The 23,319-nt window shown below is 41.3% G+C and overlaps 2 protein-coding genes across 4 annotated transcripts in view; one reads left to right on the plus strand and one right to left on the minus strand.

The window, feature by feature from the left end:
• Positions 1-408: 408 nt before the first annotated feature.
• Positions 409-4,033, minus strand: fkbpl (FKBP prolyl isomerase like). Of its 2 annotated transcripts, none has more exons than XM_085394916.1 (4): positions 3,875-4,033; positions 2,872-3,024; positions 2,484-2,782; positions 409-1,178 (listed from the first exon to the last, which is right to left on the minus strand). In XM_085394916.1, the coding sequence occupies exons 2-4, from the start codon at positions 3,020-3,022 to the stop codon at positions 510-512; spliced, it is 1,119 nt and encodes a 372-aa protein (XP_085251042.1). In that variant the 5' UTR covers positions 3,023-3,024; positions 3,875-4,033; the 3' UTR covers positions 409-509. The 2 variants fall into 2 exon arrangements, with proteins under 2 accessions (XP_085251042.1, XP_085251041.1); XM_085394915.1 differs by having other exon boundaries at positions 2,863-3,024.
• A 1,443-nt stretch (positions 4,034-5,476) lies between these two features.
• Positions 5,477-23,319, plus strand: part of LOC146644573 (protein Wnt-2b-A) — a 30,210-nt gene continuing 12,367 nt past the window's right edge. Inside the window, exons 1-2 of one of the 2 annotated variants that reach the window (XM_085393011.1) lie at positions 5,477-6,150; positions 14,416-14,532. The gene's annotated coding sequence lies outside the window, so the exon portion shown is untranslated. The remainder of the gene's footprint in view (positions 6,151-14,415; positions 14,533-23,319) is intronic. The other variant, XM_085393012.1, reaches the window with a different exon arrangement.

Below are 23,319 nucleotides of genomic sequence, written 5' to 3' on the forward strand. Positions count from 1 at the left end.
GGTACCAGGCTTTGGCACAGCCGGGTTCCAGCTGAGTGGCTTTAGCAGCATTGGCCTTAGCCCGCTCTGGTTGGTTCAGCACTGGTAACTACCAAAATCATTTCTTATGTTAGCGTGGTTAATCTACCGGTGTGAAGGAGGATTTGTATCAAAATTATATTATAATGCTAAAGTATAATTATTGTTGTTATCCATGCATTTTTAAAGCTGAAAAAAAAAAAATAGGGGGCAATGAGGGAATTGATGTAGACCATAATATAAAAGATAGGCTACAAAGAAATGTTGTCATGGTGTCATTTGTCTCTTTCTCCTGCAACTACAATTCCAAATAAACCTTCTGACGTGTGATTTCTACCTTCGTGCATCTCTCACAAGAAAGGAAGAACAGAGTTGGAGGAGAAACATGAATCAACATCACAGTGGCTTTATTTTAGATCGAGGCAGTGGTTGTTAATGCACTTACATTTAATGGGGAATCATGAGAACACACATTTCTCTCTACTGATATTTTATCTTGAGCTGAACATTTTGCTTAGTCTCAGTCCCAGCTGTGCATTTGTTGCTTTCTCTCTACTTGCAATATCTTTAAGCGCTTTCAGAGCAGCAGGCATTTCTGGCTGCAGCTCCAGCAGTTTCCTAAATGCCTGTTTGGCCTCTTCCAATTCATTCACAATCTGGCATGCTTTCCCCAGCCGGTACCAGGCTTTGGCACAGCCGGGTTCCAGCTGAGTGGCTTTAGCAGCATTGGCCTTAGCCCGCTCTGGTTGGTTCAGTTTTAGCTGGCACAGGGACAAGTTGGAGTGGAGGTCAGCTTTCATTTTGTTGAGTTCTTCAGCTGAAGGATCAAGTGTTTCCAGAGTTGCTTCTCTCTGCTCCTCAGCTTCATACTCCCATCCCTTTTTCGCCACATCTCTAACGTGATTACAAAAAGTGATGACTAGTTTCATGGCCTTGCTGTAGCTGTCCGCGGCCCCCCACAAATCCTCGCTCCTGAATCTCACTCCGCCCGTGTCCTTGTGTGACTTGACCCATTCCCATTTTTCACCAGGAGACATCTCCCAGGCTTCCTTGCCTGGTGTGAAAGCTTGCAATTCCACTGTGGCAAAAAAGGGAAGGCTTTCATCTGAGGGGTGGGGAACAGCAGCATCTGGTCCAGTTTCCAAAGGAGAAAGCTGTATCTGGGTAGCAAAATACAATGTTAAGACCTTTCATCTTTACACGGTTGACAGTTAAAAACAAAACCAAGGATAAACACGACAGAGCATCGGTCATTTAGCCATCACGATTTCATCAAGAAAGATGAAGGGAAAGATCATTTAAACAAAACAGTATTTACACAGGTTGAGAGAAATGTGTGTTTTAGGATGAGCTATCAAATGATGGTCAGCCAGAAATTAGAGATCAATTTGAGAAATTGGAGATATTAATTTAAGTTACAAAGAGTATTTTTAAGGTGTTCGGGGGGAGAAGACAACAGAAGGAAATTTGACTTTAAGCATCAGCTAGCTAGGACAACACAAAGATTAATGAGTCCAACGATTAGGAGTATACGACTGTGGAAGTCTCTTCATTATAATTTAAAGAGTTGTATAAATTTATATTGTTTTAAAAAGTGTTACATGTCTAAAACGATAACTCAATATGAAGAATGTGAATGAAATTGGAGTTAATTGAAAAAGGATCCATTTTTTTTTGCCTCGTTTATTTTATATATATATATTATTCTGGTATATTCTGATTGGAAATGTGTTGTTAGGACCGGAGATAAATGTTAATGTTAGTTTGTTCCTTGACTTTTGGTGCCCACTTGCAATATAAGTTGGATTGTAGATAGGCAGCAGGGTTTAATAAGAATATTTTCTTCTTCCTGCTGCTTTTCACACGTGGTTGCAGTGCTTTACTGATAGAAAGTGTGGTTGGTTTGTCTGAAAGAACTAACTGTGCAAACTGTTGACCAAGTGTGGAATAAATAAATAAGAAACACTGTGGAGGTCAAGCAGTGCCAAAATTAAAGAAATTAAATACATCTATCAATAAGGGGCAAATGTGTCACAAATTAATTAATGCTGAAATAATTAATTAAATTTCAATTTATTAAAATATCAATTAATTTTATTTTACACATATTTAATTATTTGTCTATTTAATTCATTTTTTCATGGCTCCTTTGCTGCAGGGAATCAAGAAACAATTTAAATCATCACTGCGGCTCGTCAACTGACCCTGACGTCTGATTGGTTATCATTTACTGCAAGCTAAGATTGATCCCAGACTTGATACAGTGGACTTGGAGACAGATATCCCAGAATGCATATAGTACAGAATACAAACTGTAAAGAAAGTTTTCAAATACTCCTGTTTCTGTGACACCAAATACACTTTAAGCTTTTCTTATTTCATGAAGTTTACATTTATTTTTTCTGCCTCATCCATCAAAAAACAGAATACTGAAACAAAGACTTCAATACTCAGTTAAATCTTACCTCACACTTCTCCCCAGCTCTCATTCCCTCCAAACACGCCTCTGTGATATCACACTGACCATCCCCTAGCCTCAGTGTTGTCCAGTCACCCAGTGGGACCTGCAGCACAGAGTCTTTACACCTCACAAAGGGTGTGGTACCAGATTCAGTAAGTTCAGCGGTGAACGGATCAGGCTGGGCTGGCAGCTTCTCACCTGTTTTTTCACATGCTACATTCTCTGCTTCATCATTGTTAGCTTTGAGACGCACTTGGACTCTACACAGCGAACCCAACCTTGGACAATTATTTGATGAAATTGCTGTAAGATACAAAGAAATATTTGTTAGCTGGAGTAAAGAAAACTCATTCATTATAACAAGGAACAAATGAGTATCATACGTGTTACACCTGCTGGATCAGAAGCTGTCTGCTGACTGTTTAGTCGCTTTTGGTGGACCTTCCAGAGGCCTCGGGGACACACAGAGACCCAGGAGGTGTTGCAAACGCTATCATGATCACTTTCAGTATGTAGTGTTTCTGGAGGGTAATCGGGCTCCATCACTGGATAAAATAATAAGAAAGAAAAGTTTACCACATGTTATGTTCATACATTCATTTAAGACAATAAACAGCTTTGTAAGGTCACATGACACGACCATCTTTATTCTTCAACATAGCTCGAAGTCTGTTAGCCAAGCTTTTCTCATTTCTTTACTTTTTCAGGAACATTTGTCCAGGTTTCTTACAGGACATTTAAAGCTCTTCTCTGAATGTTGGCTGCTTTTCAGAATACTTGTGTGTTTTTCCATTCAGGTATGCTTTTAGTGCCTTGCAGTGTGTTTGGGATCATTGCAATTCAGAAAAATGAAGCTGTTGTGAATCAGATCCTTTCAACATGATAGCGCACGATGGATCTAAATCTGACTGTACTTTTTTGCATTTATATTTCCTTCAATTTTGAGAAACTCACAACACATCGTGTCTCAAATGCCGCACAAAACCATTACCGAACCCTCACCGTGTTTTATAGATGGATGTGGACACTTACTGCACCTCTCTCAGGCTCTGTGTCAGCGCTTTGCTGGATACAACCTTTGCATGATTCTTTTTAAGGACACACTGCAAGTCCATTAGATTTAAGCAACCATACTGTTATTACTGCAATGTTACAAAGCTGACTGTTGACAACAATCACCAACAGGTCAGGGACATTCAACTAAGCGTCGCCAATGCTACTACTGATAGATAGCACTGTTTTAGCTAGCACGCACATTAACACGCCCCAGTAACGTTAGAACGATAACTAGCATCAGGTAGCTATCGTGCAAGTCCACAGGACCTGAATTGAACTATTCTACATTATACGAGCGATAGTCAGTTGGTGCCTATAGCTCACAAATGTCCAACTTACCTCATATAAATGCATAAAAGTTGGCATCTGCTATTCCAATAATCTAAAAGAAATAAAGATGGCAGATTACCAGTGATGACACGAAAACAAACACCTTACAGTGATCGCTTTCTTCTTCGCTTTCTGTTAGTGCGGCTTCTTCTTCTTCTTTGTGTGTAGTGGCGGATGAAAGGCAACTGCTATGTTCCGCCCCCTACCGCACTGAAGTATATTTATGTTGGCTGTTTCAGCGATAGCCGAAATGTAGGCCCCTTTACGCGCCCTCGTGAGCCATGACGGTATTGCAGGTGGGCAAAACCCCAAGCAATCATGTGTTACCTGCAAATATCACCTGCTCATATACTTCAAATGATTACAATGAAATAGTTTTTATTACTTTTTTAAGTTAATAAAATAATGTCAATATTACATGCTTCAGATCATCAGGCAAATTTTAACATTAGACAAAGATAACTGGAGTATTTACAGAATGGAGTTATCATAATTGGAAATGACTATGGCAAATATAAACATGCAAATAGATTTTTTTCACAGGACTGTATGTCTGGCACATTTCTGAAGTTCACATCTCAGAAAGTTGTTCACCCCAATGTTCAGCACAAAGTTACGCCCATGCACTGGTGTCCCTGGGAGGACCAAAACATTTGAATTTTTAATACTACTAATCGGTCAGAAATACAAAACAATGAGGTCATACCATTAAGGAAAAAGTTGATTGGTTAAGTCATAAAAAATTGGATTGATTAACCCCCCCCCCAAATCATTGATATTTCACAATTGTCATAACAGTAGGATGATGCACAGAATTTGAGAATTGCACCAAAGCAACTCAGAATGTTTGAAAATTGTAAAGACATAACTTTCCAGTAGGGGTCGCTCTCTCACCAGCAATATAACACAGCTGTGATCAGTACAGTATGGGCCACATTGTAGAACCGTGCCCTCTTTATTGACCAGCTGAATGTACTTTAGTTTCAGTTTGTTGCAATGTGATGTTTTTTAAATCGTGCATAAACCCTGTCTGCATGAATTCAGAGTCAAAGAAAGGGAAAAAAAATGCTTTGTTTCACTGAATACAAAAGGCCAGTCCATTTCATTGTGCTTATAGTACACTTTTTTTTTTTTACTGTAGAGGTAAAAGTCATGGTGAAAGCATATAAAAGTTACCCCATGTTGGGGCACTTACATAGTGGCGAGCATGTAAAGTCCACACTGAAGGGCTCCAGTGTGCCAGTGAGTTTGAACCGAGGACCTTCTTGCTCAGAGGTGACACCCTGCCCCATCCCACCGCAGTGAGAGGAGATACATATGAAAAGTTCTGGTTGCATTCTGAAGTGAGCTGTTGTCCTGCTGACTGTTGCATGCTTATGAAATGGCTTAAAAACGTGAAAAAATGAAGCTGTCATTATACATTTATGACAACAAAATCAAAAGTGCGTCATCTAACTCACCATCTTTTCTGGTTTTCTCACACACAAACCAGAACCAGAAGCAAAGCTTCTTTAATCTTTCTCCATCCGTTACCCATTCCAATTCTTTCTCTTAACTCTCTTCGGATTCTGGTATTGACCCTCTCCTTCAACCCCCCTCACCTTCCTATTGGCTCCCACTGACTTCCCAGCTGGCCTCTTGTGAAACATCCCTGTGGGTAAGTTCAGAAGCATGTATCCCAGGCCGCTCCACGTTCCCTAGAAGGGCGGTAAAACCGGCTTCGAGTTGGGTTCCAGGGAACAGCTGCAAAATCAGGAGCCAGAGCTGAGCACTGCCAGGAGGGCTGGTACGACTTCGGCTCGCCTCTCCGAGGGGTTCAACATGCGTCATTCAGGGAAAAGGTGGAATATGACAGGTGAACAAAAAAAGACAAATCTGCCGGGAAAGAAGAGATAAAAGAGAAAATCAGAACAAAGGAAACAGAGGATAGATGGTCTCCAGAGAACAAGAGAACACCTGCATTGTTTGTGTATGTGTGTTTATTTTAGAGATGGACCGATCCGATATTATGTATCGGTATCGGTCCGATACTGACCTAAATTACTGGATCGGATATCGGAGAAAAATAAAAAATGTAATCCGATCCATTAAATATCACGAAAGCACCTCACAAAACTTGCAACACGCCATAACTCACCTCAGAACGTCGGAGCAGTATGCATCACGTGATAGAGCAGCTGTGGCATGCGGGACCTGTCGGTGGTCTGGATAGCATGTGGAGCTTCGCTAGCAACCTGGCATTTCATCTCCGACAAAGTTATCCCCGAGAGAAGTAAAGCAAGTGTGTAAGTCCATCTCTGAATGTTTGTAAAGCATTCCAACGTTAAGCTTAACGAGCGACTGCCTCTCGCTCTCCGGCTGCTACTTCAATCATGAAACTGCTAATGATCAGCTGATCGGCTTTTCTGTCGTGAGTCTCTCTGGTTTGTTTTTGGCCCACTTTGCACCAGAAAGAGGAAACCAGCGGCTGAACAACAGCAGCACGTTTAAGCTTGATAAGCTGTTGTTACAATTTATTTAATATTACTTTCTACACCAGGATCTTTTTCTACGTAGCTGACGGCTGGTAACTGTGCAGGGGCGGATCTAGCAAAGTTTAGCCAGGGGGGCCGATAGGGCATTAACTGGGAAAAGGGGGCACAAAGACATACTTTTCTTTCTTATTCTTATTTAAAATGTCTAGCTTTTAATAAATAATTATCTGACACCCAAAGTTTTAATTTGATGTAAAATGAATAGAAGTCAATTACTGTATATAGTGACTATTAAGTCTAATATATATACCCTAGTAAGCTATAGTACATTTTCCTTTGGGAAGGTACCATCTGTGCAGTCTGCAATTTTGTTGAAGAAAGATGTTGAATCTATTTAATATTTCTTGAAAAATAATTGATTTCTGTGCATTTTTTTTCACACTGCATCAAATTAAGGTTGATTACGTCGATTAAGCATCATGAGGTGGAGCGTGAGGGGTGGTTCCCTATTTTTTATTTATTTATTTTTGTTGTTGCTGGGAGTTGGAACCCTATTAGTTAGGTTGCTTAATATTTACGCTAAGTACTCTTTAAAATACCAGAATAGGGAGGATGGTGTAGGTCTAAGTTTATTAGATTGATCAGTATTGCTGAACTATGAAATATTTTTTTTGTATACAGGTATAACAGAATAGCTTTAGTGTAGTTGTTGTTTTAAACTTGAGTATGAACTTGCAGACTTGCAAAATGCAGCAAGATATTTTAAAAAACAGTTTTGTTGATTAAAAAACACTATATCGGATTCATATCGGTATCGGCAGATATCCAAATTTATGATATCGGTATCGGTATCGGACATAAAAAAGTGGTATCGTGCCATCTCTAGTTTATTTGTTAACTTATTTGTTAACCTCTGATTATTAGCAACAACCCCCCACAGTGGGTGTACACAGGTTACTTTTTGCCCCACATTTTATTTGTTCTGTCTGGTCATCCTAGACTGAAGCTCATCAACACTGTGCATTGATGAGAGAATGAGTCTGCCAAGCCCCAAAACTTAATTTCCCAACCATAAACGCTATGCATTGAGCAGGTCTAGCATTCTGCTTGTGTTTGTTTTTTTCCTCATGAAAGCGACGGCTAGCTCGCCTGTAATCCCTCTATCACACATTCCCCAACACTCTCTCGCACACACACACACACACACACACACACACACACACACACACACACACACACACACACACACACACACACACACACACACACAAAACCTCTGCGACCCTGGCCGGCCAGAGGCGAACTCGTAAACAGATCGGGCCACGACACAGTGTTTATCCCTCACAGGGAGAGGGACTGCTGCACACACTGCCGTCGCTGAGTGTTTAACCGGAGCTAGTTTTGCTCCCTCTGGCCTGTTTGTTGTTCCTATTGAGAAACATTGACAATAGGATCAGATTTTAAAATGTTAGCTCAGTGTGAAGACAGAACTTTATACTAAGTGGTTCCCATGCTTGTTCACGCATGGGAAAGTCTAGCTATGCTAAAGGAAATCTCATGACTCCTCCACACTGTGACTGTGCTCAAAAATGATAAGTCAAAAAAAAAAAGATAAGCCACAAACTTATTGGGCCACTGGGAAAAAGTATAGTGTACAAATGTGGTGTCAATCAAAGAGTGCAATTTATTAAGGTTTCCAGGTCAAGTGGAGATCAAGGCTGATCCTATGGCTGATTAGAGCCACTGAAATTATAGGTTCAAGAGAGCTGGTGAAAGGGTGAGAGACATTGTTTTGCCACTAACATGATGCATATCTGGTACGCTGTTTCTCTCACTGTCTTAGATGTGCTGCTTTCGGACAGATCAATACAAAGCAAAGGCGGTCTTGGTCCACAGCCTTGTAATTCAGACTGACTGCCAGCAGAATTGCACAAGAAGTAAAATATTGCTTTTCTCTTCCATTAGCAGTTATGGAGCATAGTCTGCCAGGTCAGAGCCATCTATCTACATTATAACGTCATGATGAGATTGCTTCAACTGCAAGGGGAAAGACAGGCTCTCAGTCGAATTCCCATGTAAGACATAGTATTGCTTGTGTGGCAGATGCGAGTGAGGCTGCTCATTAAAGTCAGGCTCCTCTGAAAATGTTACCTATGCTACTTATTACCAACATTAATAATTGTGCCATCAGGAAGTGAATGGTTTATGGCAGTCTTTGGCAGCATAGAGGAAATGCTAATAATGATTCAACACTTTTTCTGTCTTCAGGATGGGAAGTTCTTTTAACTGACTGACACCTCCCCCTTTACTTAATGCAAGATTAGTCTGTGTATAAAAAGGACATGAATTTTCAGATTTGTGTTTCTCTAAGACCAGCTGAGTTACACCTTAATGTTTTATGAGAGACTCTTACTCTCTGTTGTTTGAATGCACATGAATCCCTCTACTTGTCCATTTTTTCCATTACTAAACACATTTAAAACACAGCATGCTAATATATATGTGCCCACAAGCAACATGGGGAATCTGGCATTAAGTATGGGTAAATTTTCTTTATCTGGAGCTTAAAGAGGTTCCTTAACTCCATTATAGTGTTTCCCCCTGGGGGGTGCAGTTATAGACTTGGAGCTGCCCAGCTTGCAGCTTGAGTAGAAACCCAATGAGGGGAGGAGATGGCTATCGGGAGCCACAGGGCAGACTTTTTTTTTTCTAATCAATGCACACACTTTAATGGGGCCTTCCTGTGAGGGAGCCTGAGGAGATTCTTTTGACAGTACTTTTATGTGTTTGTTTGCTGGGCTGTGTGTGTGTGTGTGTGTGTGTGTGTGTGTGTGTGTGTGTGTGTGTGTGTGTGTGTGTGTGTGTGTGTGTGTGTGTGGGTGGGTGGTGTGTTCGCTAATCTGAGAGTAACTGAGGGCCATTAGCATGCACACCAGCACACATCTGGATATACTTCTTCTCAAGCAGTTATACCTTCATAACGTCTGGCAGCCAGTGTGGCCTTTCAGTACCATCTAAGATAAAGCCAGTTAAGCCTCATATCTCACCACCAGTGACTGACTGCCAAGATCTGACCACACACACAAACACACATACACCTGCCACCTGTTCTTGTCTTGCCATAGCTTTTATGCATTATACTTCCACCATTCCCTGTAGATAAAACATTACGTAGTCAGATCAGTCGGTCTTTAATAGGTGCGCCATTCTTTTTCTTTTTTTATTCCTGGACTCTATTAGAACAGCTCTGAATGATTCAGAGTTCACAGTAATTCCTATTTATCTTAAATTGGGACTTGGTAGAGGTCCTCAGTTGACCCACAATTTGAAAAATGCTCTCCCTTTAACCCATCCTTCTTCTAATTGGCTGCCCTTCACAAACAGAAGGTTTAAACACCAAATGGGTGAGCAAGCTGTTAGCGCATAGTCAAAGCTGTGCGTCTTAGATGACCTGATCTCTTTGTTAGAAACGTTGGTCACAATTAATATGAGCAACCATTTAGCAGTCTTTAAGTGGGTTGAATGTTAAAAATTTATTTGACATATCCATAAAGATTTTGCAGATCTGTGTTCAGGAAAAGTCTTGTCTGCAGGCCCCCCAAGAGCTAACTCTGTACAGGTGGGATATGCCCATTTGCATCTCCTCTTAACTTAACTCAGTGATGAATATAAGAGAGCATAGAAGAGATAAAGAGCAGAGACCAGCTGACCAACAAGCCAATAAAAAGGCACCGATTCTGGGATTCAGAAATGACCAGTTGAGGTTTATCCAGGTGTTGGGGTTAAATCAGGGTATGCGGTCTGCAGAAGGGATGAGAGGATCTAATTCAGACCAGACCTGAGTCAAAGTAACAGTTAGGAGCTCTGCGGTGTGTTAACTTGTAGACTGGGCATGTTCTGTCATCTGTGTCTGTCAGTTACACTCAGTGGTTTCATATACTGCTGTCCACAAGCTGCCTGTGGCGAGCCAGACCACATTAATAAGATCAGAGCTTTAAGTCTTCAAACCCGAGGGCTGTGATGCGACCAGCAGAATATCAGCAGGATATGTTGTGTGTGTGTGTGTGTGTGTTGATTAGACATGGGAAGTTATTGTTAGTGTTTCACAGTTGCTGGTGCTTTAATGCACCATTTGGGAGTTGCACTCCTAAATTTGTTGTATTTCGCAGAGAACAAGGACAGTAAAGGCTTTCTAGAGATCCAATCCAACACTAAGTAGTTGAGTATGTTTGCATGTTTGTGTGGTACTCAAGAGTTGTGATGCATCTGCTGTAGGTTGGAAATCCAAATATTTGTCCTGTTCAGCAAATGGAAAGTGTTGCTTTGAGAATGCCCAGTTTGGTTAATATTTCGCCTCTTAAACACTTTTTTGTGAGTTTTCCTTCAATGACTCAGTATTTCTTTAGTTTAAGCTGTGACGAAACTTTAATAATGAAAGGGGAAATGAGCTTGTTGCAGATGCTGGATAACTTTTGCCTTCCTGATGTTCAGGATCAGCCTTCAGAGTCTATAACTCTAACTAATTGAACAGGGTGCTTCTAATATCTTTGTCCCATATTATGCATTATTATACCTTTATTTCACTATCGGTTTTAATTTCAGAATCAAATTCAATAGGAAGTCATCATTAACTGATTTAAGTCATTTTTAAATCAGAAAAAAAGAATAAATACCCTCCTTGAAAAGACAGTTTCAGCTCTTACACTCTGGAGAAAGAAATAGGGCAGTGTGTGAGTAAAGGGCAGAAAAGGCAGAAAAACCCACCCAGTGCTGTCCAACATGCGGAGGGCAGATGCACAGGCGGGCGCACAGGGCTCCAGAGTACAAAAGGCTGATCTAAATAAGACCCAGCTGAAGTTGCTGTTTTTGCCCCAGAGCCAGCCCTCTCCATCTCTTATCATCTTTGTAGGCATCTATTACTAATCCTATCACACCGTTTGACCTCTGACTCCGTGCACAAACCTTTTCACATCTCCCCCCCCTCTTTTGTTCTGTTCTGACCAGGTGTATGTGTGGCAGATCCCAGGGTAGCAGGTAAAGTATAAATCTGTAGCAGCGCTGACAACTCACAGTCTCTGGTTCCCATTTGGTTGTGTGCCCTGCAATCAGTCACTCCTCTGCTCTTTGCTTTCGATTTCTTTCTTCTTCATTCTTCTCTTAGCAGAGATGGTCCCAACACAGATCGCAAAACCAAAGAAATGCAAAACAATTTATATCATCTGTTTCCAAAACATCCACATCCCAACAAATTACATGTTGTCTGATCATTGCTAGTTACCTTCTTCATGAAAGCAGCATCACACATTGATAGTTTTAATGACAACATGAAAAGACTGAGTAAGTATGGTTCCTGACAGGTTGCAGCAGCACCTCTAGGAGGGGATACGTTCCAGCTCGGTTCTCATAGCTCATATCAGCTTGATCAGTGAAACTGCTTAACGTGGACATGTGTTTCTCTCTGCTACAGCGTCTGTTTTAAATCCCATGCAGAGACTGATAAGGCAGTCTGTTTGATTTAAAAGACCTTTTAATTTAATGTTCATGCTACGTCATGCAAATTCTGTTGTAGTCTATCTCTATCAGCCTGCAAAAAACTATCTTGATGCTCAATCTTAGTAGATGAAGCAATGCCCCCTTTAAGAAGTTATCTGGTAGTTTCAGAACTGATATTCCAAGAAACACCTGCGCTTATAATTTGCAAAAGTGGTTTTACAGATGAACTCCTGTAAATACTGGGGTGAGTCAGAATGGACATTCTCACATATAACACATAAAATAAATGTCCATGTCAGCCTCATTCTAACGACATAAAACGTTTTGGTTTAGGTGCAGTTGGTGCCTCAGCAAAAGATCTGAGGCAAAAAAACAGATAACAGCCCACCGCCATAGACAGTATTAAAGATGAATGCAATTCTTCTGGTTCTAAAATGCCTTCTAGTTTTATAGAAGTCTATAGAAAAACAACCCTCAGCCCCAGCACCCTCTGGAGAGGAGGCAGAGTTTGCTCTCCAGTGATTTTACCCCTTGGAATGATCAGCTCCACCTAATCCTTTAAAGCTCTGGATGTTCTTGGGTTGACATGCATCTGCAACACTGCATGGATGTTGCGGACTGTGCCCTTCAAACTGGGGTGGGTGTCCCCCTACCCATAAATTGGCTTTTGGAGGTGTATTTCAGATTTAGGGATATCACACTCGGCTCCCTTGGGAAGTGCAGACTACTGGAGAGAAGAGTCCATCTTTGAGATCAACCTCAGATTCTGGACGAACAATGTGGTTTCCTTCTTGGTCATGGAACACCGGACCTCTCTTGAGGATATTTGAGGGTGCATGGGTGTTTACAAAACTTTCTACATGTCTTCCTTGGACTTGTAGGGGGTGTTTGAGGATTATAAAGTATTGGGCAGTAAGTTACTTCGCCAGGGCTTTTGTTCATAAGTTTTTGGACTGCATAGGCTAATGTACTGAGTATATAATAGGGTACTGGTTTTGGTAGCCTGAGTCTTTGAATTTTGGAGTGATGTTGTTCTTCTGACAATGTGGTTCTTCACTGAACAATGACCTTCAGCTTGTACTAGGGCAATGTGCAGCCAAATGCAAAGCAGCTGGAGGAACATTTTGCACTTCCAAGTCTGACCTCATGGTTCACAGTTGGAAAGGAGCAGAGTTTTGAGTAATTCATGTATATCACAAGTGAGGGAAGAAGGGGGCAGAAGATTGGCAGATATTGTTGACAGATATTATTCAGATATTGTAGCAGACTGGCATGATTAAGAGAGACCTGAACCTGAAAGCAAAGCTGTTGATTTACTATAGTCTTCTGTTGGAAGACTCACTCACCTACGGCCACGAGCTGCTGATAGTGACTTAAAGAATGAGATGTTGGATACAAGTTGTGGAAACAATCATCCTCCAAATTGTGTTGGGGTTCTCCACTAGAGTGAGAAGGACTCTCATATTGAAAAGACCCAGTTAAGGTGGTTTAGGCATCTGATCAGGTAGACTCTGTGAGGTGTTGTAGGCATATCCAAATTAGTGGAGACCCTGGGAAAGACACACCGGAGAGATCATGCGTCTCAGCTAGCTTGGTAACACCTCACTCTCTGCCCAGAGGAACTGGTGGAGGTCACTGGCCTCCTGCCAGTGACCTCCACCAGTTCCTCTGGGCAGCTCTGGGCATCTTGCTGTCCATGCAATCCAGACCTAGATAAGCAGCGGAAACAAACTGATGGATGGATCTATTGCTCTGTGATCTAATTGGACGCTTTCTGGATTACCTTTTTTTTTCTTCAGAAAGATGAGTTTGTGTCAGGCACAAGTTTCATTGCCAAGTTAAGGACTTGGGGTGGAAAAACAGGAATGTTACAGTGAAGGAAACTCATTGAGAGAGCGAACTGATGAAACATTAGAGCGACAGATAACCAACAAAGAGGACCATGGAGTTGGCTTAGAAGCACAAGGTTACACAGTCATGCACAGAAACATTGATGAATGATGACCACAGTTGGTAGTGGAGTTCAGATGTGAACTGGAAGAATCCCAGTGGATCAAGGGCTTAAGTATTTGCAGTGACAGCAGTTCATGCAAGGCTAAAGGCCTGCACTAAAACGACACACAAGGCTGCACTTGTGGCAGTATGCTGCTACAAGGAAAGAATAAAAAATCCCAGAAAACTCACTGCATAATTTTCTTCCTGAGGTTTCTTCCTGCTAAAATTGAGTTTTTCCTTCCCACTGTCACCAAGTGCTTGCTCATAGGTGGTCATTTGAATGTTGGTGTTTTCTCTGTATTATTGTCTTTACTTTACAATAGAAAGCACCTGTTATTGTGATTTGACACTATTTAAATAAAATTGAATTGAATTGAATAATGGTTGTTACACCAGCATCTTTCTTTGTTTCTTTCTCTGTTGTAATCATGAGGTTAATGTTGGAAATTCACATTGTAGCAGACTATTGACGTTATAGAACAATCTACCAGCTATTATCTGTATGTGATTGGCCAGCATCAGTCTAGGTTCGTTGAGGTTGTGTTGCGTTGAAACAAAAGTTGAGTTGGGTTCCACTTATTTTGCCAGATGACCAGTTTTTGTTGGAACTTTCTGAACGGACCCACCCGTTGGATGGACAGACTGACAGGATTCAAAGGAACAACAGTGCGGGACACAAGCCAGAATTCAGTCTAATTCCAAAATGTAAGTAAGCCAAGAACCAAAAGAAACCAACAACCTTCCAATCTTCACTGATGGAAAGTTTATTTACGTAAGCACTGCTATTTGTACTTTCATTTAATTTGTTTCTCAGTTTGAGTTTTGGCTTTATGGCCATTTCAAGGAAAAAGATTCAGGGCCCATGACATGTATCAGGGATAAAAACTGTTAGTAATGCATTAAAGTCATTCACATTTTTAAAAATATAAAGTCAACAAATAAAACCTTAGATTGGGAATCTCTGACAATACAGTAAACAATAGCTCCCTCTCTACCACTCAGAGACATAACCCCCCCCCCCCCAATAATACATAGGTGTTAATGCTAACCTAAAACTGTCACATCCCTCTTCTTAATTAGTACCCTTGCTTAAGTAGTACACCAAATAGCTACTTTTTCTCATGTAAAGATATGAGTATTTCTTCCACTGCTGCCTGAAGTACTTTTCAACCAGGCGTCAAACTCTCTGAACTTCACCATTTACTGAAACCTGGCAGCAAGAAGCCAGGAGATGCTTCCAGGATTTTAAAGCACTCCAGAGGCTGATCTAAGCCTCAGTGTATCTTACAGTGTGTTAGATCTCAGGAGACCACGAGAGGGCCCGTCCATCACAGTCAGAGAGTTTACTGAGAGCTGACATAAGGGCAACATTTCACTCTGACAGTCCAGGACAAATGCCAGCTTTTACTGGACTGCTTCAGGTAGCCACAACACATCTATTGTTAAAATATGGCGTGAAGGCCGCTGCTCTTTACCAAGAAGAAAAAAGTTTTGATTTTGATGCCGGTGGTCTCTTACAGTTTGTTTACATCAGCTTGGCATGCACGAAGGCTAATTTATGAGGCTAGCACACTGTTGTCGCTATTCCTTGCAGGGCAGTGTGAGTCTTTAGATAATGCCAGCAGCAGCAGGACTGTCAAGACCCAAAGATGTGCACACTTCTGATGATGACCAGTTCTCTTATTTAACAGCTTTGAACAGGTTTGTTTGTGTCAGAACATAGTGGTGACATTACTCCGGCATCGAATTTCAATATCGTTAATGCAAAAGTTGTTAGGAGAACCCACTTAATTTGAAATCACATCAATAGAACTGTTTTGTCCAGGATTTAAAGCAGCAGGAGGTTAAAGGATAGAGACAGACTCCCAGGGCTTCTGAGTTATTCAGACAGGCCTGCTGGCTCAAGATTAGCTGGCTTTGACGTTAGTAACATTTAGAGACTACCAGAATACTTGCACTACACATAAAAATCAAAGTTCAGTCTCTAATGGGGCGAAAAGATGAAAAACCTTATAAACATCACCACTTTCCAGCTGCTTCTGAGTCTGACTTGTCAAGGGATAAGCATTTCTTGCTAATGATTTTGTCAACATTACACTTACACAATCAGATGCTCATTATACACCCCGGCACATGCTTCAAGTCTGTGTCAGTAGTTTCTCTATCAGCGGCTGTGATAACGAGGACTGATCAGTGAGTCACAATTGTACTGAAGCATCGCACGGCAATGTGTCACCAAGTGTACACAGACTTGTTTGGACTTCTGGGATGTAGAGGTAGTCTGTCTTGAGTTCACTTGCTTGTCTGTGACTGTATGTTTACATCTGTTACATCCTGTTGATCATCTTTGCATTCTTCTTTTGAATGGTGGCATGCTTTCATATTCATTCATTTTACAGGCTTGTAATCCAAAGTTCACCAGGCGTGGGCGTCTAAGTAAAGTTATTATCATTATACTTGAGTATATGGTGAAACATTTTAGCTTCCTTTATCTGTTCAATAGTTAAGAATCAAAAACTTTTGGGGGTTTTGCAACAGGAGCAGCTAAAAGTACATTTTTAATTCAAAATACAAACCCGTTAATTAACTGATGTTAATGTTACAAGCTAAGGAATGGCGACATGTCTAAGATGGACCCCGTCTCTCACCCTATTGCAGCTGGGGGAAGCTCCAGCCTCTCTGTGATCCTGATAGGATAAGCAGAAGAAAATGGATGGATATGACAAAACCCTCACAGAGAAACTTGAAAAAGCTCGTATGCGACTGCAAACAAAACGGTGTCAAACCTGAGAATTTGCTGAGCGTGTCAGGAAAGCGTGCAAGACCTCTGTTGTCTGCTTTTCTCTGCCTGAGGCGACATTAGCTGCGAGAAACACAGCACACAGGAAACTGAGCCTGAACTGTTGGTGGTCAAATTGCATTGTGGGTAGGTGCTCGAGATTTGGGAACACACACACAAACCCTCTCCCAAACAAACACAGCGTAGAGCGCGACTGTGTCTTCCCACAAAGTCACTTTTGCAATCTAAGTCTTTTGCTGTGGTTTTGTCCATTATTGCTTCTACAGACAGAGCTGCGTTTTTCAATTATTGACACCGACTCTCATGCAGACATATCAGCAGAAGCCGGCAGGTACAAATATATGGGGGTTTAATATTTCATACACAGGCTGTATATGGGTTATTGTTACTGTTTATGCAGCAATACTAGTCTCTGTCTGAGCCCCTTGTTGTCTGCTGGGTTTGCATAGACTGGGAGTACTGGGGGTGACCACCATGCTGGACTCTTACCTCCCAGTGTGTGTGTCTGTAATACAGAATGCCTGGGACTTAACCGCATTTTTTTTATACGCTTGTGACTAACAGGAGCCAGATGTAGCTGCCTATAGGGAACTTACCATCGAAACAGCCATTTATTTCACTTTTCACTCTTTGTAATGAGAGGGGCATGTAAGCATGTATGCTTCGTGAAAACAGCTTATAAGCCACAACAGCATTTGCTATACTCTTCTTCTTAAGTAGCAGGGTTAGTATAGCTTTTTCCGTTTTGTAGAAGCACTAAATATGGGATGCATTTCATTTAGAAGACAGGGTGTGAGTGTGACCAGAGAAACATGATTTCATTGTATAAAGATGACTGAGGGTTCAGGGTGTCAGAGAACTCGCAGTCCTCTGGACATCCAACCTGGCCCTGAGCTTCACGAGGTGAAGCAAGAGCTGAATGCACATAGGCAGATTACTGCCTTCGTCAGCTCAGTAGGAATAAGTATTTACTTGAATCATGAACACGACCCCACCACAACTTTCATGCTCTTTTTTATTGAACATATATTAGCACAAAAAAATGTGCACAAAGCATAAAAAGCAGGGATTGGGAAAGAAGGGAGAGTGTTAATTGAAAGCGAATGTGTCTGTTCTGGCTGCTGGTCAGAGATGGGCTGGGGTCCCAGTTGGCTTCCACTTCAAAGGCCCAACCCGCCTGTCTTGAGCACACCTGCAGCCGGTTAAACCCTGCTCTCATCACTCAGGGCGTGGAGGGACCTCTCCTACAACTCAGAGCCCTCGCCACATATCCGTGTGCCAAAGGGCCATGATGGCCTCCACTCAAGAATTCAACCTAAAATACCAGGCAACCTGTACAACCTTCAACACAAAAATGAAAACCAATCACACATTTTGATGGATCACAGAAAATTCACAGAGACTCCATCACAGGTCACAAAGAGCTCATTAAGGAGTTAAATCCAGAGAAGGGAACACATTCATGTGTTTTATTCTGTTTAATTATCAATTTTAAAGAAACGAATGTCCAGAACATTCATATTGTGACTTTTTTCAACATGAGTATAAAAATACCTCACCGTCAAGAACAATTGAAAGGAGAAGAGGAAAACGCTAGCTTGCATGTACATATTCAAATATTTTGAAATACTACATATTACATGCATGGATTATGTACACATTCATGCTCTATTAAGAACATTGATTCCTGTATGTACTGTGGTGTGAGTTGGGGGATTAAACTCTCTAGGATCCATTTTTTAAAACTGGTCTGAGCAGAATGAACGGCTCTTAATTCATCATGGAATCTGCTGGAATGACCTCGAAAAGCACAACTGATGTAGCACACACCAACTCCCCTCAGCTTATAGCTTTCTATGTGTAGAAGGAGTTTTTAAGGTAAGACTTATGAGACTAAAACACCAGGGAGGCTTAGTGAACCTAATCCAGATCAGAGTTACTTGTTATATACAGTAATCAAGGCAGAAATATGCACATGATTACCTCCATTCAGGTTTTTCCCCCTTTTCTCAGACGAAGCAACAGCTTTAAATATGACAGAGACGAGTAATGAAACTCATGCCATGAAGCTCCCTGTGCACAGTTTTTGTGCTGATGTTGATGCCACAGGAGGTTTGGAAATGTATACAGTCTGCTCTGCAGCTGAGCTGCTGTGGTTAATAACTGTTTCTATTCTCCAATAAGACCACTTACAGCTGATCATGGAATTTCTAGACTTGTATTACGTGGTATTCCACTACCACGCTCAAATCCAGCTCTTTAGAACAAATCTTTCCCCAGTGTTTGTAAAGGCAGAGTATCGTTATTTCATGAAGTTCTTAAATTAAATGGCAGGAACAGAATGATATTAAATGTCACTTTCAGTCATGATTCTTTTCAACTTGTGAATTTGCTGTAGGTCTAATACAGCTCTCATTTAATCTGTATTTTCACTTTATACCAAAGTATGAGAGAAATAGTCATCTTAGACACCTATTAACCAGTGAATGGCTCTTTCTTTCAGTCTTAGCCAGAACTAGGAGTGATATACACTTCAATCTACAATCACCCATTCAGACAAATCATGCAAAATTTCCCAACATTGGTTATATCAAAGGCAGCGCAATAAGAAAAACGCTGCACACAAAACACAATGGAAATAGGAGAAACGACAACGGAAACACCAGAAACACTTCCCTTGTGCTTTTGGAAATCTGTTTTTCCCTATTTCCGTTGTGTTTTGTGTGCTTTTGCAGCGTTTTTCTTATTCCTGGTGTTTCCTTAAGTTGCAGTCTGTTTGGCCTCTCTGGGCCACCGTATATCCACCTGTTGCTGCTGAATACTGTCTTGAGACGGTGTAGTCCCAAAAGGACTTGACAGAGAGGCTTAACAGAACTTGAACAGCTTTAGAGCTCGAGCTCAGGAAATAAAATAAAAAATGACAAGAAAAGCCACCTAAACTGAAAACTAGAACTGATGACATAACAGAGCAAACAGGGCACAATCGAGGAGGCAATGACGACGAGATGACAACAGAGGAAAACTTAAATACACAGCATAATGAGAGGATGGACACGAACAGGGGAACAGACATGAAAGCAAGCAGGTTTTTAAAACTATATTATCATGAATGCTTTACTGATAGTTTAGGGTGAAGTAATAGTTATCATCAATATCAGTTGTCATGATTCCACTAATAGATGTATTAGAAAAAAGGGAATATTCAGAAAGTGTTATTGCAGAAACCATGTTTTATTAATTACTCAAGCTTATATGAAATGCTTATGAAAAACTGGTAATTTAGCTGTCATCTGCATATCCCTACAATCATCTACCCGTACACAACTATGCAAAAGCCTTATTACAACGTACCTGGGTTTTCCTTTTTTTGGACCCAGAATGGCAGATTTCTTAAACTTCAAAATAATAAATGAAAATCACAAACTGCTACATTCTTCTTTCAGTAACAATATCCACTGCACAAGTGTTCAATTCACTGATTCACTCTTCATTGTGCTACCTCAGCCAGCCACCATGTGACCAGCTGCCTATGACCTGCAGCGTACGTCACGCAGACAGTTTCTCACTAAAACAGGAAACTACTCAGCACAAAGTCAGAGTCACTCAGATGGAACAAGGACTCTGTGTGTGCTGTAAAGCTGGCCAACATTTATTAAGGTAAATTTCAAATGAGATCATTTTCAAACATCTGACTCTTTAAAAAGTAAACGTTGCGAATAGAAACGCGGTATCTAGGCAGCAAGTTGATCGCTGTGTGTTTTTCTGTGCGTATCAGTCTTTGCATTGCCCGGGGCATACCTGTTTTTTCCAAAGAAGGGCCTGAGATGTATTAAACATCAAAGAGGCCATGCAGACCTGGGCATCTCTTTGATGTCATCTGTGTCACCTGCTCTCTTTTCTGTACATGTTTATGTGAGTGCATGCTTCGGACCTGTTTAGCATGACGGCATCCTCCAGCGACCCAGCAAACGTTCTATTATAGAGTTATCACAAGCACATCTATGGACACTTACGAGTGTTCATGGCAGCTATAAAATCTATTAATGACAGGCTGTCCTGAGGATAAAGAAGGAAAAGCTCACAAGTATACAAGTATGCAGAGCTTAGGGGCCAACCATGATGTAACACAAGGGTGCACAGAGTAGCAGTTACGGATATGTGCGTGCATGCAAAGTTTTTACACCCGTGCAAACACAATTTTTCTCTCAATGGACATGTCTAATATTGCACAGTTTGCACCAAGGGGTGAAGTGGTTCAAAATAAGTTCTGACACCTTCTTTGAGCGCTGGCCAGACATTTCAGAAGCTTCTGGAGTTCCAGTAAAGCTGTGTTTGTTCAAGGTACTTCATCTTTGTCCACAGATCTAAATTTACAAGACTCAGATCTAGTTCTCCGGGTGGCTTGCATGCATGTGTGCCAACGTGCACACACACTTTGTGATTTGTCCGTCCCTTTAGGACTGTATATTTTTAGAGTGTGGGTAGTATTCTGACCTTTCATTAGATCTATACATAATGCTAAAGGATTTCAGGATGATTGTTGTTTACTCAGGTAACTAGGCTAGTTCATCTTATCACCATGCCTACTTTACATTACTTTACTTTACAAGAAATTAAGACAAGTTCCAGTAAAATAATCTAAAATGATCAGTATTATGATTATAAACAGAAGCTTCATGCACTCTGAGCTGAACAATATGGTCCATTTGAATAAAACTCAGCCTATAGAGCGACAACTCAGCCAATGGAGAGGCTACGATGTCCTGTTGACAGGATCCAATAGCAAGTTGCGTGAGATGGTGATTGTTCAAAAGCTATGCTAGAAGAGGAAAGAGGATCACTGTGTAGTTCACAGTTCAATTGTCTGTAATAAATGAAACAACAGAAGTACATGTTGAGTTCCCCAAAGGTCATGGATATTCTTTTCTAACTCTTTTCCGTGAAGCATGGACGATGCTCTCTGGATGGGAAACCAGGTTATAACGTATTCAAAGTGCTTTATGAGAAGGCAAACAAGGAAATTGTCTATAAACGCATCAGCGAGTGCCGTTATGCGTCTGTACAAATTTTACTGGGAGCAAAGGAGGAAGTGAGGTGACGTTCTTGTGTGGAGAAGAGGCTGGCGTGCGTGAATGGATCAACAAACAGAGAAGACTGCTGCTTGTTCCTCATTTCAATTTAACAGTCAACATGACGATGGTTAATCCCTAACTTTATCCAAGTATTTATTACTGTAGCCATGAAGATAACGGCCTCCAAACCTTAGTGAAGACGTCATTTTAACCCAAATCAGATGTCTTCAAAATCAAATTCAAACTATGCTCTTTAACAACACTTGATTAGGCTGCTTTTGTGCCTAAACCCAACCAAACCCTGAAAATCACAAAACGGATTCATTCCAAATACTGTAACACGTGTGTAACGCGCAGACAACAAAGATGTCTAATCAAAAAACTTATCTAGACAAGATGATTAAAAAATTGGACTTGTAGCAAATGAGTCACTTCACTGTTTCGAATGGAGTTCTTGGTATCAGTCTGGAAGATGTCTCAGCTTTTCCGTACGTCTTTGTCTCTCTTCCACCTGTCCCATCCGAATGGGAATCTGCCAAGCCTGACGACAGGCTGTTCTCCCTCCTGCAGCCTGCCAGGGGATGGGAATACATGCTGAGCTCATCCCTGGGCTGCCTGGCTGGTGGCATCCAACAACATACCTCTTCCAGCTTCACTGCATGCCTCTAGGTCTCCCATTCGAGCCAGTCCTTTTTCCAGCAGCAACTTTTCCATCAGAAATTAATCCCAAGCAATTACAATTTATCGAAATATAATTTAACTAGATTAGTCCCAACCTTCAGCCTCTGTAAATCTCACCTTTATCCCCCTTTCACCTCAGCGTTTAAACAAAGCAACCCCCCTTCAGTACTTCTCTTCTGAGGAGATGGTTGCCAGATTGGACCCCGTACATCAGGGCAAACTTTTCTTCCAACTGACAAGGAGGCACTTGACTCTGTTATTGTTTATGAAGAGAAAGCTGGGGTCAAGTTCACAGGCTGGGAGAGGGAAAGAGAGGGAGAAAGTCTGTTCCAGCTCCAGCCCCAGGAGGGAAAGCATAACTCAGCCGTGTTTGTGCTTCCCTAATACCTTTTGATTTTGCAGAAAATTGTGAGCTAAACTGCAGTGCACAAATATTCTCCAGAGCTTAGCTTCTTTGCCTCACCTCGCGGCCTCTCGCAAACCTGTACCCACTCTGCCCTGTCTGGTCGTGCATGTGCTTCTCTCTGAAAACAAAGACAGTAGCTGCCTGTCTGGCCAGCTCTAAGCAGAAATACAAATGTCTACAAAAGTAGCTTAGCTTTAACACCAGCTTTGGCATAAACACGGGGAACTGTTTTCTCAAGCTTTTGAAGAAGTAACACTTTGCAGCAGCTATTGCTAATTCTAATAGTTTCAATTCCGACAGGGATTTTTCCCGATTTGTTTACGCGTTTGCTAGAATTAATGGGGTCAGCTGAAGCAACTGCGGTATTCCTATTTTCCAACGTCAGAGGCCTACAAATGTTCAGCTCCGGCTGATGAAAACTGAATTTGTGCATGTCAAAAAGTCAAGAAGTGGTTCTTGAGCTTGTGAAAGATCTCTGGATGCTTCCGAGGTCTTTTTATCTGTCAGGAGTGATTTGAGAGGATGACAGGACA

The sequence above is a fragment of the Rhamphochromis longiceps genome, linkage group LG20 (genome assembly GCF_057381845.1).
Source record: "Rhamphochromis longiceps isolate RC_006_pf linkage group LG20, R_longiceps_female_GT1.1, whole genome shotgun sequence".
NCBI classification, from domain to species: Eukaryota; Metazoa; Chordata; class Actinopteri; order Cichliformes; family Cichlidae; genus Rhamphochromis; species Rhamphochromis longiceps.